General features: G+C 34.4%; 3 protein-coding genes across 6 annotated transcripts in view; 2 read left to right on the top strand and 1 right to left on the bottom strand.

The window, feature by feature from the left end:
• EDTP (Egg-derived tyrosine phosphatase) overlaps positions 1 to 11,478 on the top strand; it is a 27,912-nt gene extending 16,434 nt beyond the window's left edge. The window contains exons 10-12 of the mRNA XM_043014241.2: positions 1,001 to 1,753; positions 6,667 to 6,769; positions 7,185 to 11,478. Coding sequence (XP_042870175.1) covers positions 1,001 to 1,753; positions 6,667 to 6,769; positions 7,185 to 7,328 — 1,000 coding nt within the window. The 3' untranslated portion in view covers positions 7,329 to 11,478. The remainder of the gene's footprint in view (positions 1 to 1,000; positions 1,754 to 6,666; positions 6,770 to 7,184) is intronic.
• Positions 11,479 to 12,684: 1,206 nt separating this feature from the next.
• COX8 (Cytochrome c oxidase subunit 8) lies at positions 12,685 to 16,791 on the bottom strand. Its single transcript, XM_086544374.1, has 2 exons — positions 16,630 to 16,791; positions 12,685 to 12,998 (listed from the first exon to the last, which is right to left on the bottom strand). The coding sequence occupies exons 1-2, from the start codon at positions 16,741 to 16,743 to the stop codon at positions 12,900 to 12,902; spliced, it is 213 nt and encodes a 70-aa protein (XP_086400500.1). The 5' UTR covers positions 16,744 to 16,791; the 3' UTR covers positions 12,685 to 12,899.
• Positions 16,792 to 17,161: 370 nt separating this feature from the next.
• The window catches only part of LOC122251971 (BTB/POZ domain-containing protein 7), a 42,210-nt gene continuing 41,871 nt past the window's right edge, over positions 17,162 to 17,500 (top strand). For 2 of the 4 annotated variants that reach the window (XM_043014239.2, XM_043014237.2), the window contains exon 1: positions 17,162 to 17,286. The gene's annotated coding sequence lies outside the window, so the exon portion shown is untranslated. The remainder of the gene's footprint in view (positions 17,287 to 17,500) is intronic. The other 2 variants (XM_043014240.2, XM_043014238.2) reach the window with 1 other exon arrangement.

Genomic DNA, 17,500 nt, shown 5'->3' with positions numbered 1-17,500 from the left:
ATATAGGTTGTAATTTTTCATATGATATATTTTGAATGTCTTCCTCCATCATCATCATCATCATCATCATCATCATCATCATCATCATCATCATCATCATCAGATTAGATAAGATGAGTCAGCACTCATAGCTGACAGAGGCCGGGCCGCCTTGTGCATATGACCCGGGCGAAGCGACGTCTTTGCAAATCTGTCTGAACTGAACTGAATCATCATCCACAATAGCATGACCAGCATTGTTATCAGTTATCAATATTATCATCATGGCTATTGTCAATATCATTAGGTTTGCCTCGTCTCTTGTACCAGGAAGTTAGGTTTTCATTTCATTTGCTGTGATATTTGGCATTTATACTTTTTAATTATTTATTTTCTTGTATTTTTGAAAAAGAAGAAGAAAAAACATTTAGAAGCATCTCACAATTGTTAACCATACAATATTTTATACTCACCATTGTAAATTGAAAGGCTATTTCTTTTTAAATGTTTTATAATGTGCTAAGGCTACTTTTTTGCACTGAAGACATGATCTGTATATACTCAATGGGACAGACTTATTTGATTTTATGATTTATGGATATATTACTGTGAGTTTTCATTATGATTTGAGAGGACTTTGTGTATTACAAAAATTGATAAATGTCTCTTGTCTTTTTACAGTGCTTTTACTTGATGCAAACTATTTTCTGGGAAACTTGATAAGATTATGGTTCTAAACTGATAGATAATTTGTTTCTATGTAACTGTGCTTCATTGTTTATTGTTTTCATGAATGTTTTCTTTATATTTTGATGTGCAAAACTTCTTGTACTCTGTGTCTTTCAAAAATCTTTTTTTGTTTCTATAGTCATGTATATATGTTTTGATATCTTCTATGTGGGGATGGTAAATGTATATTTATATTTTTCATCACTATCTATATATACAAAATCTAATTTTCTTTTGATATCTTATGTTTTATGTTGTTCTTTGTGTTACCTTTGTACCACTGTCATTCCAGGCGTCACCTCTCAAGTGACAGTACGAGTTCTGACCGGATGGAATGTGTTCTGCTGGATGCAGATGGGCTGAGTTCTGCCGGATCTTCTAACTCTTTAAACTCATCTTGTTCATCTAATCGTTCTTCACATCATGCACCACCTGTATATTTTAAAGCTGGGAAAACTGGAGAAAGTTATGACAGTTACAGTGCACATTTGACATGGCCATATGGTAGCTTTACTGGAGACTTGGACTTTGATGACATGTCGCCCAACCTAAGTCGTGCATCTTCCACCTCTTCCACTACTAATAGAGGTGGTTTTGGGAGGTCATCTTTCAGGGAAACTGATACAACAGGAGCTACTAGTGAAGGGAAATTATCAGTGCGCCAAGGGAACCCATCAGGGGTTCTTTCTCGGACTTCAAGTGGGTCACTTAAGAATGGTAGTTCAAATTCATCTCTATCAGACAGTAGTAAACCTTTTGTGTGCCCGAGAGTTCGCAATGGCCACAGTGACTCCAGTGGGGACAGTGCGGGGGGGTCAGGGTCAGACCAAGGCTCATGGGGCAATGGGCGCCAGGAGCCACCCCATGCCTCAACAAGTCCAATGGCAGTACCAGTACCGCGCAGACCAGCCCCAAGACCGAGGCAAGAGTCTGTTAGTTCTGTTGGAAGTTGGCAGATAATCTCTGGAACTGGAAGTCTTCGTGGATCCTTAGGATCTGTCAACAACCCTGGCTCAGCGAGCTCCAGAAGCTCCCGCACGTCTGTGTATGTATTTTGATGTGCTGTTAATGCTGATTATATAACTATGTCATGATTATCTAACTTGACAAAGGACCTTGTATACAAAGTACTGATTGACATACTTCTTTCAGATGGAATGATTTGTTTGTAATTGTGTATATACAAATTGCATGTAACTGAATGAATGTTGGTTTGTGGATTGTATAGTTTTGAATAATTGTTTGTGATTGTTTATGTAATGGGTAGTGTTACATTGCAGATATCCATTAACTATCTAAGTTAGCAGAGATTGATAACCATACTTAACAAATATCTAGACCAGCAAAACCAGAAATGCATGTTTGCATGAAATAGATTCTTTAGTACTGGTGTGTGAAGCTTTACAAAAAATGTAATGATGCCAGTACCAAAGTACTTTTTTCATGAGGGTTATTTATTGCTTGTTTCTTTTGTGTACTGAAACTACAGCTCTCATGCATTCATTTTCACTTTCACTGCTTATTTTGTCAGATTTAAAATATGTTTCTATCAATTAGTGCATGTATTTGCTATTAAACATTAACATTATAGACATCAAATGCATCTCATTTTTCAATATATCAGTTATTATTAGTGTCCTCCACAAGAAGATTTTGACAGAGTAATATTGTAACTTTGATTTTGGCAGCTTAAACATTGTCTTGTACATCGATTTTTAAAAAAATCATTCTAACAGGTACTTATATATTATTAGTTAAAGAGAGGTATTAAGGAAGTGGATTTTGATAAAGATTATATTAACCCCATTACTTGGGGAATGCTCTTAGTTACCCGGCCCACACTAAGGTACTAATTTTGGCATCAACCTGTGCTATATGACTAGTCACATGTGCTATTAGCATTAAAAACACTGAATTTTGGGCACTTGTTTTGTGCAGTGTATAATATTGTCATTTTACCACAATATGAGGTTTATATTAGGCTTTTTTGCTATGTCAAAGTTGTAATAGAATGATATTTTGTATAGACTACATATTAGCTCATTATATGGTTTACAATATGTATAAAAAAGTAATGTTGTTTTATAGGATGAGAAATATAGGCTTTTGCTGATGTATTATTATTATTATTATTATTACTATTATTATTATTATTATTATTATTATTTTTTTATATATATATAATATGTACAAGGAAAGAAGATGACCCAGACTAGTATTCAAACAGATGTACTGGCAAAGATGTACTCCACAGTCTGAGCACATAATCTGAGTCATCTTCCTCACATGTCACTGCTTATAGTGGTCACTGCCTGTTCTCTTCTGCTGGAGTATCAAGCTGCCCTGAAGATGGTGCTCTAGCATTATGATGGCTGGAGGAATGGACCTGCCCCAAGTACTGATCTGCAAGAGTTCATGTGCAATCTCTGTCCAAAAGGCCAGCTAAGCGATTCCATCTCTGAATGCCTCATGCACTGCAATGTTAATAATTTCCATGTCAAGAAGGTAGAACAGTACCTTGTACCAAAACAAGGAATAACAAAGAGACATTTGGAATGTGCATAGTAGTCCAGCATCCTCTGTGATTGCAATTTTCAACAAATTCTTGTCTATGCAAATGAAAGCACAATCTGTATAATGCTCCTATACAGCATGGATATCTTTCCACCCACTATCAAGGTTGTTTAAATGATGTCAGTCACCTTATCCATGACAACTGATGTCATGACATGTATCTTTTGCCACCTGGAGTTTTCAGGTTAATACTCATAACTTCTTTTGGTACAAAAAAAAAAAAGTTTATCAGTATGAAAATTGGAATTGATATAAAAGTGAATAAGGTGCAAAGCAGACAAAAGCAGAATATTTTGTGATGAGGTGGTGGCCAGCCATTGCATTCCTGATCATACAATATCAAAATATGGAAATTGCAAATGAATTAGCATTTAGAGTGATCAATATTGAAAACAAAGTTCTTAAAAAAGGACATCTGACTAAAGTAAAATATTACCTCTAAGATCACCCACCTAAACTGTTAACCCATTGGTTGTGGTTGGCGTCATTTGCTGTCAAGGCAAGCAATAGGCCTAAACGTGGACGGGCCGCACCATATATGATAAGACCTACACAAGGCTGTATAAACTTATTTAAAAATGCAGCTGCCAAAGGATTAAGTAACTGTATAATGACAATATTGATACTCTACAAGGCAATATGATATAACATTGTAATGTTATCTGATAATATGTCATGCATAAGTCATTGTCAAAATAACATATATGGTCACTATTATACCTTTTAAGGAGGAAAGCTTTTGCATGATTTGATTACAAGAAATGTCAATATTAAGTTGAGGTATTTTATACAATCCTCTGTTATTTCATTAGAGTATAGGCAGTGCAGTAGATAAATGGATGAGAGTTAGGTAGATTGCATGTTTGAGTTTGAGCTGAATACCTTGTACTGATTTTGTTAACATAGATCTGATATTTGTTTTAGTTAAATCAGAGAATAGGAATCTAGGTTATGAAAATGAATTTTAAAGTGAAATGACCTGGATAGATTTCTGTTGCTTTTTTTTAATGGAGGATTAATGCCTAGCAAGTTTAAAAAGAGAAGAGTAGTTCATTGTGAACCATATCAGAAAGCACCAAAAGTAAGATCTATTCATTCCTTTCTTGGGGAAATGTGTAATGATAATGAGGAAATTCTTTCTTAAGTTTTTCTCTTTATGCTGTTTGAAAAAAGAAATTACTGGTTGCAGGAAAATCAAGCAATTATTAGTTTTTTTGTTTTGTGTTTTACCACAACATCCTAAGGTATAAACCATCAGTCACCTTATCCAAGATAGCTTGACAGTTTAGCCATTCTGAGCAAAGACTATTTTAATCATGACGGTATTTTAGATGGATCTTATGTACCTATTTATGTGATAGTTTACCTATTTGCTCTGATTATATTGTAATGATAAGATGTTTTGAGTTTGGATATTATTATTATTATCATCACTTTACTGTGTGACTAAAATGATATATCATCAAGTTTTTCTATGGAATAGGCTTTTGCCTAAGTTAAAAATTTGTGGGGGAAATCTTCAGTCTGAGAGTTTTTATATTATGCCATGTTCATTTGGCAGTACTTATGAGACTAGTTTGATTATACTTGTAATTTGCACTGCTCATTCCTTTTTTATATGGAATAATTGATGTTATCTTAGTCTGTTATCAGAATATTGCTTTGATTTGCTTTACAGGGAGATTTGAGTATGTATTAGGTATACTCTATAGCGGTGTATTGTATGAAATATATATTTGTAAATAATTTTTAGGATATGTATTGACCAAAAAAGATACTGACATTGCTAAATGTACAATTTATTGTTTGTATTTCAAATAATATCTTATTTGTCTACAGAGAAGTTACAAAAAACATAGAAACATATGTATTGCTCACAGGACAAGATCATATTGAACGATGATCTATGTTTATGGTATCATTTATATTAGGAAATTAACTGTTTTTGGTGAAGGTCTATGATCTTTTGTGTCATGCATTTTACAGGTAACTAAACTATAAGGCCATGTATACCAGATAATGTGCAGAGAATAGTTTTTTTCTTATTAAGATTGATATTCATTTGATTAGTGTTATAATTTACACACTAACCTATAATAACTGATAATTTTTAACTTTTAACCCTTTCCCGATGGGGCACTCACTACGTGAAGACCCTTATGCCGGGCGATTGCAATATTGCATTGCAATCGTCACACTGGCATGACGCCCCGGCATCGGGAGTTTGGCTGTGTCACACGAGTGTGACGCACCATCGTCATAGGGTTGATATGGAATGATGTTTGAACTTTTAACATATGATACTGTTTTAACTTATTACTTTGTTTTAAACAAAGATTTCTTCTGAGTGTTTAAGTGATTTTGCAACTAATTTTTAAAAAAGATAGCTGCAAATAATATAATTTAGGCTATTTGTTAGCTTCCATTTGTTAAAGTTTGCTGCATAATTTCATGCTAATTATCAGGTGTCATTTTTTAGAAAGCCTTTTCAGAGGTCTATTTTTAAGTTTTCTCATTTCAGGGTGCAGTCTAACTGAATATTCTTTGTGAAGTTCGAATTGTAGTCTTTTGTATTTGTCTATTTTTTAGTCTACACCTTACACAGAATACAATATTAATGGAATGCAAAGAAACCTGAATAAATTTTCAAAGATCTATTGCTCAGGGTAGCTGGTTTCTAGCCTGGTTATTCGTAAATGTACGCCAAACCAGTGAATGGCTAGGGTTTGTATTTTTTATTTTTTATTAGAAATCTTGAAAATTTTACATTGCTTATGAGAAATAGGACTGCATCTTCATTACTGCCTAAGTGTTTGTGATTGGCCATGGATACCCTTCAATCCCCACTCCCCTTATCTTATTTCTTTGGAGGGGGGAAGCTAATGGTGTTGGGGCAACAGACTCCTCTTCAGTACACACAATCTCATACATATATACACATACATATGCATGCACACACATGGGCACACGCACACACACACGCGCGCACATATACACATACACACATGTGCACATACACACTCACGCGTGCACACATACACGCACACACATGCGCGCACATACACACACAAACACGTGTGCACACACACACACACACACACACACACACACACACACACACACACACACACACACACACACACACACACACACACACACACACACACGTATGTAGATACGTACATATGTACGTACGTATGCCAACACAGGTAAATGGTGTCTTTCATTCCTGCTTTTACTCTCTTGCATTTCTCTCTCTTATTTTTCTAGGAAGTTATCCAAAACCCAAAAGTTTTTTATGAATGTTTGCCGATAAGCATGCTATCATTTTTTGATTTTGAGTGGGGGAGGAATAAATGACATTTAATTCTTTCATCTCTACAGGCCAGCAGACTTGCAGGACTCTGCCACCACTATCAAGGAAGAAGGCAGTTTGGAGTCGGAACAGAGTATTATAGTTTTTGATCGAGCTGAGAGGCTAGCTAAGGTCTGTGTATGGAAGTATTTAAGATTTAGGGGTATTCTCTGTTATGAATATATGATCCCATTTGCAGTAATTAAGGAGAGAAAGAGTGCAAGAGCAAGTGCAAGAGCATGTACGAGAGCTAGAGCGATTGCGAGAGCGAGAGCAAGTGCAAGAGCGAGAGTAAGAACGTGTGTGAGAGCGAGAGCAAGAACATGAGCGAGAACGTGTGCGAGTGGGAGTGCGTGAGCAAGTGTTAGAGCATGATTGAGTGCGTGTGTGGACTTTTTTTTTTTTAGAAAGAAATAGTGATTCTTTGGGTATATATGTTCATGCAGGAGTTGTTAAATACATAAATAGGATGGTGTATATGACATATTTAAATATGAGTTTGTTTTGAATGTAAATTCTAAATCCCTTGAACTCCTTTTATTTCCAGGTGCGGTCCCTGTTCTACAGTATCTACGTCACTTCCATAGGATTAAACTTTTCTAATGGACGCAATGAGTCCGGTTTGGGAAACCTAGTCTCTAACTTTGCTCAAAAGGTTGGCATTCGGCCCATGGCCTCGCGAAACACATAGTAACAGGGCAGGTTGTTTCAGGCCTTATGTGTCTTTTCAAAGCATTTTTTCTCCATCTGTTCTTCAATTTTCTTTATCTTTCCATCGTCTTTTTTTTTTTTCTTTTTTTTTTTCCTAATGGTTGATTTTTTCTATTTAGCAGACACAAATTTGAGGATAGAGTATACTATTGTTTGTAAAATAGGTTCATCTAAGATTGTAAAGATTAAATGTGATAATATATATGGGTCTATAACATTCATTGAAATTTGTATCTATACCCAAAGGAATGTATGACAGAAGTTATTTGTGTACTTGTTATTATAAGCCTTTTTATGTAAAGGAACTTTTTGTAAATCATGTTTATGACCTCTTGTAGTTATTTGATACTGTTTTAGACTTCCAAGTATTTCGAAGCAATTGGGTAATTCAGGGATTCATGATAATGAAGTCATAGCCTGCAAGGATGGTAATCTTTGCTTGTAGTTACTTTACATTAAAGAAAATACCTTTTTGTTCTCTTGTGATAAAGCACATTTTTGGCTGGGTCATTGCACATTATGTATTATGATTTGATTAAGATGGTCATGGATGATTAACACTATCCAGAGTAATGGCAGAAAAAAAAAAAAACTTTAACAAAATTAAAATACCTAAAATAATGACATTCATTTATGTTGTATATGAAGATTACTCTTTTGCACTTCATGTAATTCAGACTGTCATCATCATTGTGAGTGATTGTGAATAATATACAGTTACTTATATTTTAAAATGCTTATCCTTATATGACATTATTTTATATAATTGTATGATTTTTCTTTTATTCTTGTAAAATACTCTTACAAGATCACACCCGTTTTTTCTCTTCTTTTTACTTCGTTTTATCTTTGGCTTTTTGAGTCCGTTGATGATTCGTCATCAGCCCTTGAAATGTGATTCAGGCCTTGTTTTATTATGTTCCTGTCATGGTTAGAATTTAAACCATAGTCATTGCAAATTCCTGTGCTATTTTTATCTTCAAAATGTTGTATATTGATCAGGGTTGGCCAGTATAATTCTCTTGGCTATTTTCTATTTATTTGAATTCTCGATTGAGATTAAGAAAATAATATTATTTTATCTTGAATTAAAAGCTTTAAGAAAGCATTTTGTGTAACCATGATATTCATGGTTTGCTACATAGGAAGGTGTAATGAAAGTCTTTAGTTTTGAGAGGTAAAGAATCGAAAGGACTTACTAGTCTTATAATCTTATGGGAGAAGACGGAACTTGTAAATAATGAACTGAAATCTCCTTTGACCAACAATATCTCCTGTACTGTTTTGGATTAAGGTGGGAAAACACACTGCCGTGGTACAGTGTCCTGCGCACTTCCGGGATTGGTTAATGGGAAGGACCTGGTTACTGCAATTATACCATTAGTTAAAAAGTAGTCAGAGCATTGAACAATTCTGTAATGTCCTTGTTAATATAGGAAAAAATTAAATGTTATTTATTGTATTTAGGGTCATGTAAGTATATCAGCAGTAAGTTCTGATATGAAAGAAATTGCTTTAAAGATGAAATATGATCTAGATTCTAAAAAGTACACATTCTTCAAAAATAAAAGGCATACTGGTTCTTAACTTCTCTAGTCACTAGACCTTTTCAAGACATAATCTTTGTATAGAAAAGCTTAAAGAAAGAAAAAACAGCTTCCCAGCCTTTCCAGTGCATGATATGATTTAGATTCATAAAAGATCAGATGTAGAAACTGCTTTTCAGGCTAATACAGTTGTTACCCTCAGTAAGTCACTCCTTTTGATAAGAAACAATCTATGTGTGGTGATACTAAGGTGGTGACACAAGTACATTTTCTAAAAGAGAACAATAAATTTCACTTTTGCCAACCCTGATGAAAAGAATACACTAAAGTCCATAATGCTGTAATGATTTTTGGAAAGTTGAGTTCCCCACTTTCTTTGTGACAAATGGATTAACCATGCTATTTCATATTTTGAGAGATAATGGAAGTTAAAGCTTTGATAAATGTGTCAAAATACTCTAAATGGAATGGGCTTATGTCTGTTTTTTTATCACTCTTTTTTCTGTTTTGTAAATTAAGATATGAGGCAGAGAATAGGACAGTATTTTGAATAACTGGAGACATTTCTTAATTGTAACTTTAATACAATTTTTGTGACTATAGGTAAAATGAGAAAGTAATGTTACAATGATCTGTTTAAGAACTGCACAAGAAATTTTTAATTCAGCTCTGGGAGCCAGATAGAATTAAAGTATTTCAGTGATTTCCAGAGATAAATACTTTAATAATAATTAACAAAATACATTATAGCCGAATCTTGAAATCTATGCAGCAAATATGTAAAGACATTCCTAAAAGGAAAGAGAAAAAAATTAAGAACAAAAATACCAAATATATCAAATTTCATTGAATTCTGTCACAACAGAAGTCTCACTACAGATGGAAGTATTTACATATAAGAATTGGGTACATCATTTTTAATACTGTCACGGGAATTATACAGGCTTAATTCACCTCTTTTCATCATCAATGAAATTACCGTGTCACAAGCTTTAATTTGATGAAACTCCAAAAGAATATGTGCGACTTGAAATTGTGTTGTGTTGCACTTAATTTTGGAAGAGGAAAGGCATCCTTTAAAAGAGATGCCTTAAAATCATAAAGCCTCTTCTGCCTTTGGTAATCTGTGATGTCATTCCAGAACAAAATTAACTGACAGATCTGCCTCTTTCATCTTTAGACAGTGGACTTAATAATTGTCCTAAAAAAAAAGTCACCTAATATTAAGGTTTTATCTGTTACTTAATTTTGACTTGTATTTTTTTATTAATTACTATTGTATTTTTGTAATATTAGTATTTTACAATCACTTTCACCATATTGTTAAAGAAAGATGTCAAACAATTGTTACTGATACGTATCCATAGGAAATTTATCACCTGTAAAAGATGTGATATGAAATAAGAGATTCTTTCCATAATTTGGCTCAGGTATGAAGTGATTCCTTCAAGCTCTGTTATTATGTGACAGAATAGCAAATGAAGAATGCATTTATCCTTATTGCTCTTTTTATTTGAAAGGTGTCACAAAACTATAAATAAATGGGGAATAACGTTTTAGTTCTTCATTTCATATCGTTGTCTGCTTAGATTGAATTCATTCATCAATGGATATCATTTAATCGTACATTTTGCAATTTAAATAAGAAGAATGTTTCAAGGAACTGGAATCTGTAAATGGAGAGTACATTTACATTCTGATGATCAATTGATGATACTACACTGGGTAAGGAGCATTTGTATAATAATGCTAGCTATAAGGATCAGTTAGTAGTATCCATTTTGGAAGATTCAAATTCAACGGAACATTATCCATTCTGGAAGGAGAACTGCAGGGTTTCTGCATGGTAATTCACAGCCCAGACAACATTGCAATATGTATTACTGAAACATGTTGATATAGGAATAATCAGAGATGAGAATATTGCAATGAATGCCCAAAGAAAAGCTGAAATTTTGCATAGTCATGGTTCAACAATATCAATGTGCTTCTGTTAGTAGACATAAAACATTGTGAACAATTGTAACAACGATTTGAAGTATTGTTGATATTTAAAAAAAATCTTTTGTCCTTAATTATATCTATTTACTCAATTCATTAGACAACTGGTACATAACAGAGTATATAATTGGATATGTGTGGATAAATGTCTGATTTCTGAAATAAAGATCATAGTTAATTTTTTTAAATATGCAAATGTTGGCCTGTACTGTAAGTATACTATTAAGTTCAAAAGCAGATAGATATCATCAATTATTGATTCTAAATTGTTGTGAAATTAGAGTCCTCAGTAATACACAAGAATTATGCAACCAGTAATTATATTTGTAGCCAGAAAAAATATCTAACCTTTTACCAAAGGTTATTATCAGGTAATTTTCAAAGATCGGTCAAAATGTCTCGCACAGCATTTGGAAAACAATAAAAGATTTGAAGTAAAAATGTTTGACCCAAAACTTTTCAAGATGTTAAATGTAGCACCATTTGCCATTGTTCAAGTCAATTTCTTGTAAAATGTTATAATGTTGTGTTAGCAGTATTTCTCATATTATGGTCTTGAATAACAATCACTATCAATATTCAGCCTCAACTTTTATTTATTACTTTTTAGCAGACATGTTTATATAAAAATTCACATTTTCTTTTCCTTGATTAAATATTTAGCTTCATAGGAATTATGGCTAAGGTAAATATATTTAATTTACCTTGGGTTTAAGAAAAAAAAAAAAAAAAAAATTATAACCAAGGTAACCAAAGATATAATCTCAGACCTGTTTCCTAGGAGGCATTTTATCAAGGGAAAAACTGGAATATTTAGATTTGTCACGATGTGATTTATGGTAACTGGTAAGAAAATACATAGACATGAGAAAATGCATTTATATAGAATCTAAAACTGCTATGAAGTAGATTCTACATTGACCCATCTCAAAAAAAAAAAAGGAGTCACTTGGGGAAAAAAAAAAAAGGGGGTAACTTTTTTCTCTTATTTCCCCATTTTATCAAAAGTAAGTGTGGTGGAAGATGTATAGCTCACTTTGACTTCAAAACATTCATTGCCTGTTTTTCGTTATCTCCCACTTGGTCATAATCAACACATTGAGAGAATTAAGCAATAGAAGTTTCTGCAGGGGGGGGGGGGAGAAAATCAGACCTGTGAACACAAAGGAAGAGTGGTATTATTTAGAAAAACTTGTTCCGAGTATGGAGAAGGGCAGTATGCTCCTGTATAGCCTATACCTAAATTTGCAGGTTTATCAAATTGGCTAACATCCCATAATGGTCAAATCCAATGACTTCCTTCATTGTGTATTGCAACAGTTTGAAAGTAGGATTCAATTTCATTTGCATATCATTTTCTAATTCTCAATCAGTTAATAAAGAGGTTGCTGTGAACTTTCTCCATTCCTGTGACAAAGGCGGGCCTTTTTTGGTTATAAATGGGGTATTACATTGTACTAGTATTACTTTTTCTGGGGAAAGTATAAGAAACAAAGCTCTGTAACAATATTCATGCATGGTATGAATTATGTTGCAAACTAATATTTGTGAAGGTTTTCCCCCTTGCTAGCTGCAAGAATGCTCCTTTCTTATAAATAATATTCACTGCTATGAAATAGCACCTTTTCCTTTTTCTTTTAAAAACTCTGCTTAAACCAAGATGAAATTTAGTCAAATAGAATTTACAAATCTCAAGAATTTGTAGTAAAGGACACTCCTTTTTAAATTAATTCACAAAACCAATGATACTTACATCACTGTAGTGCTAAGGAAATGCAAGTGAAACACTTGTTCACCTGTATAAGATATTTTTATTTACTCATAACTTGTTGAATTACCATAAATTCATATGTAGGGTAACAAACAAATTTTATTTTATCTATAATTTATTATTTACAAAATGATTTTCCACAATTTTCATTTTGGTTGGAATGAAGGATATATAAACCATGTTGTGAATGTCACTATTTTACAAGACAAGGTGTTTATTTCTTCGGTCTGCCTTATTCCTCACGGCCACGGTAGTTCTTGATGTTTGCAAGGACCCAAGCAGGGATAGCGCATAATCCAGCCATAATGGCCACAGCATGAAGAGACTTCTCCTGTTGGAGGAAAAAAGATGAATTAACAGACGAATCATCCCATGAATAATGAATTCCGATGCAAATTCTAAGAGTCCTAATTTATTCCCATTATATCTTGGCAATTTTATGACTGCTTTCACTTCATTTTTGAAAGTCTTAATGCAAATATTGCAAGACGGTCATAATAAGGACACCAATTGACAGTAATTTTCTACAAGCCGTTAAATGCTTGGAATGGCTACACAACAATTGGTTTTGGTTTGGAAAATGTTTTTATATAAAATATTTGTTTGTGATTAGCTAATACAGCAATATCTATGGAAGTAACCTGAAGTAAACTGTAGTCAACTAGTAGCTCTTCCATACCCATTTTGTTTCACATTGATAATTTGTGGCAAACATATAGTAAGGTAGCATTTTCATGCTAGATAAATCAAGGATTAAATAAGGTTATCAAAATTTCAGAGTTATTTCAAATAAAATAAAGGTAATGAGTAAAAAAAAAAAAAAAAAAAAAAAAATATATATATATAAATAAATAAATAAATAAAGGTGCTGAACAGTATCTGGATAATGATAAAACAGTAATGCCTGGGATGAAATAATGCTGATTGGTATCCAGTCTTACCCAGTGAGTTGCCACATGCTCAAGTAAAAACACTGCATTTATTACTTGTCAATATTGTGTTTCTTTGATATGTCTTTTTGAGATTTGTGGAAGCCTATTTAACCACACATGGGTGGTGGTTATGTGTGTGTACCGGCAAAAAAGCCCAGTTGCCGGTCGGCACATATCTTGTGCAAGTATTCAAGGATTGGCCTAATAATTCGAACGCCCCGGCATTTGGACATTCTAGGCTAGAAATCCCCCGTCGGGAATGGGTTAATACCAAATGCAGGATTAATCACAATTATAAAAGAAGTATTAGCATAACAAATGAGAGAGATTATGCTTCTGTCTGCACAAAGAAATTAATAAGGGCCAAAAAAGTCTGAAGTGCCATCAAGCCCTAACTGAAAAACATGCATGAAGATTACCAAGTATAATTAGATGGAAAAAAAAAAGCATTCAAAAAAGAAATAAGGAAAACAATATTGAGCATTGTGTGTAGAGGTGTGCTGTTCTCAAATAATAATCATATATGTACTGATTGTTGAAATATCACTTTTGAGAGACTCCCCATTTACAAAATCATCATATTGCATGGCATGAATCAGGGACATTTCTTTAGTAATGATACAATAACGTTAATATATTTCTGAATATTACTATGGAAAGAATATACTTTAGATTCCTGTAACTTCTACATCAGAGCAAGCAAAATTTCTAAATGCTTATTTGCCCTTCAAGCACCAAGCCAGGGTAGACACCTTTTGGATGATAAATTCATCCCAAAACAAAGGTCATCTACTATATACTTATGTAAATAATTTAGACAACATAATTACAACGGGCTAAAATTGGAGACAGATTATCAGCTAAAATTTTATCTGCACTTAACCCATTGAGTACGGGTGTCAATGCGTACATGACGCAACATCAAGATCTGCTGACAATTGAAGTATGTACACATTCATGAAGTATTACGGCTGTAATGGAACTAGCTTCAGAGCTACAGAGTTCCAAATTCAGCCTAAGCCTGCATTGTGAGATAGATTTAAGGATTTTTTTTTTTGTTTAGGCTAGGATTTGATGCTGCCCAGAGAGTAGAGAAAACACTTTCCCGTCCCTCTATTTTTTAGCCAGTGCCACCAGTGCCGTAGACCGCACGTCCTGACTGCCAGTTGGGTTGTTAGGCGCCCCATCCGCAATGGGTTGATTTCATGTAAATTTACAATATGGTAATATTGGGCCAAGAATACTTATATAGACTCGGTAAACCAAAAATATTCATATATTGCAATCTGGCAGTTTTAACAAGCACAACCAGGCCTGCACATAATGATGCAAATGACAACTGACAGTCAACTATACTGTTTACAGCAATAATCAAAGTTCAAGTGGCCCCCAATTACTCTAAAATGCCTGGAAAATGCCTCTCACATACTAGAAACTCACAGTGGGGAGCCAGAACTCCCCTATACACCCTAGCATATGGCCAAGCCCTCTCCCTTTTGAAACATACTGGATCTGCTATTGTATCTGCTGCCATAAAGTTCTTAAAACTCAATTACTACTATCTAGTTTCTTATTATCAAAGACATTACAGAGACTTTCAAAACTGGCTTTTATCCTCATAACTGTATGAACAGTATTATATCTAAATTCACATGGAACTTATTGTGATGTGAGATGAAATCTTCAAGTCTGATCTGATAGGGGTGCTGTATCAAGTGAACAATGTGACCATGTATATTCTGGCTAGATAGTGTTTGGACTGTTATGGCTATATATCACCAGGGAGGTTTACAAGATTTTAGTAATTATCTTAAATAGAACAATCTTGTGACCCAGTTTCCTCTATACTTTACACTGTTGCAAAGGGAAATAACCTTCCACCATACATATTCATCAATATAAAGCTCAAATTAGTTCCTTACTTGTCGATAGACTCCTTACTTTATTTAGGAATTGTTTTATATACCTTTTAGTCACTTTATTTTCAACCCTTCAGCTATGGGCCTTTTTAGGGAGGTTGAATGACTTGCACAGCAATCATTTTTTCCAAAATACAAGCTAGTATCCTTCAGTTGTGTAACTAATGCATCATACCAAATACTATATTGTAACACTTTGTTAATACATCATACACATACATCGATGTTCTTACCACAAGTCTATAAAATTATAGAAAACACATCACAAGATGCCCAGCCTAGATTGAACATTTTAGGATGTGGCACATCTCGGGAAGGGTTCCTGCCCCGTATCTCATTTTACCTTTCTGATTCTTTGGTCCTATTCTCGGCATTCACCTTTTCTTTGTTATCTTATCAGAAAGAGTACTAACAGAATCAGAAAATTTACTTGGTGTGCATTTCAAAATGAGATTTTTTTCCTTCCAATAACAAGACCTGTGTCCCATGTATATCGATTTGGATCTAGCTATAATCAGCTACCAGTAGCCTATAATCTGAATCTTAACTTCCTTATTCCCAATTCACTGTGGCCTAAATACCTATGGTGTTCTGGCAAAGACAGACAAAACTCCACCATACATATTTTGGAACCACGAAGCTTATAGTCCTCCCTAGCAACTTCAAAATGTAAATGGTGGAGGCTAAAAGGCCTTTTCCAAAACACTGAGGGTAAGCAGACCATTACTAGTTCATTTAATTCATTCAATACCTTTAAATCACTGAGAAATTACACGAGGATATCTCCATTTGGAATGCCACAGTTGGCTTACTATCGAGACTTTTCTCAAATTCAAATATAATTGCATGTATATATACTAAAATTACCGGGTACGAAATCCTATAAATACAATCTGCATCGATGACGCAATACAGCAGAATCTTTCCGTAACAATTTATATGCTGACATTTCTAGCTCAAATAACTGCCACAACTTTAGAAAAGCTACAAAAGCATTAGACTGTCTTCCAAATGATAATATTGTCTTTATATTACACCCCTTGAACACGATCAGCTGATCGCCCTCCCGGCTCAAGAACCCTATAAAAAAAACACGGACTTTCCAACTTACAATAGTGCTAATCTTATTCTGTGGGGGTCCAGAGATTACAGTTGTTCTCTTGGCCATCACCATCGTGTTGTTGGCCTGGGCGATCCTGCTAGCGGCGGTCCTGAGAGCAAACATGGTGGCGGAGGCGGAAAGTATGTTTGTCCGGGTCTCTCCTTGTGGAAAATGGCGAAGGCGGAGGGCTGAGCTGGGTCGGCGGTTCTCTTCCCTGGTTCTTTTCTCTTTTTAGGAAAGAATAAAACTCGGGAGAATTTTCGGTTACCGTAGAGTATCTTGAGATAGTATATGTTGGAAATCGTGTGAAATGTGGGGTAGAAATGGGCGAAAGTTAGAATATAGGAGGAATTACGATTTGGTTATAGATGTTCGATTACGAGTAACACACTTGGACTTTGCCTGCATTGTATATACTCTGTAGGGATAAAATAGACGATTATACTATAAGTATCTGCACTATTGAGTCAGAGAGTAATACAATCATTACTTTGAATCACTTTCATGCATTCATTTATCCTAAATATCTAGTTCGTCCCATAATTACAGGGTTGAACGAGAGCCAAGATTTCGGACACGTTATTGAATAGTTTTCTGTGGACTGTTGTTGTCGATGCAGGACATGTCAGGCGAGTCCAGCTTCATGAAGTGTTTTCGCACAGTTGGGTGAGTCTTTAGGCGTTTTTAATGAGTGGAAAGAGAAGAAGGAGTATCGAAGATATATATTATGGAAGAAAAAGGGCGACATTCGGCCCAGAAAAGGGAAAATAGACGTATGTTTACACTGCGACTGTTTGAGGGGGCGTTCAACCTGATCCGAGAGTCCGCCATCGAAATGATATTTTTCCCTTATTTTAGAGCAAATTTTGCGCCTTTCTCG

Source organism: Penaeus japonicus, unplaced genomic scaffold, assembly GCF_977035675.1.
Source record: "Penaeus japonicus unplaced genomic scaffold, GWHDUDI00000001_assembly GWHDUDI00000015, whole genome shotgun sequence".
In the NCBI taxonomy this organism is placed as follows: domain Eukaryota; kingdom Metazoa; phylum Arthropoda; class Malacostraca; order Decapoda; family Penaeidae; genus Penaeus; species Penaeus japonicus.
The sequence above is the reverse complement of the archived record's forward strand: the minus strand, read 5'-3'. Positions and strand labels throughout refer to the sequence as shown.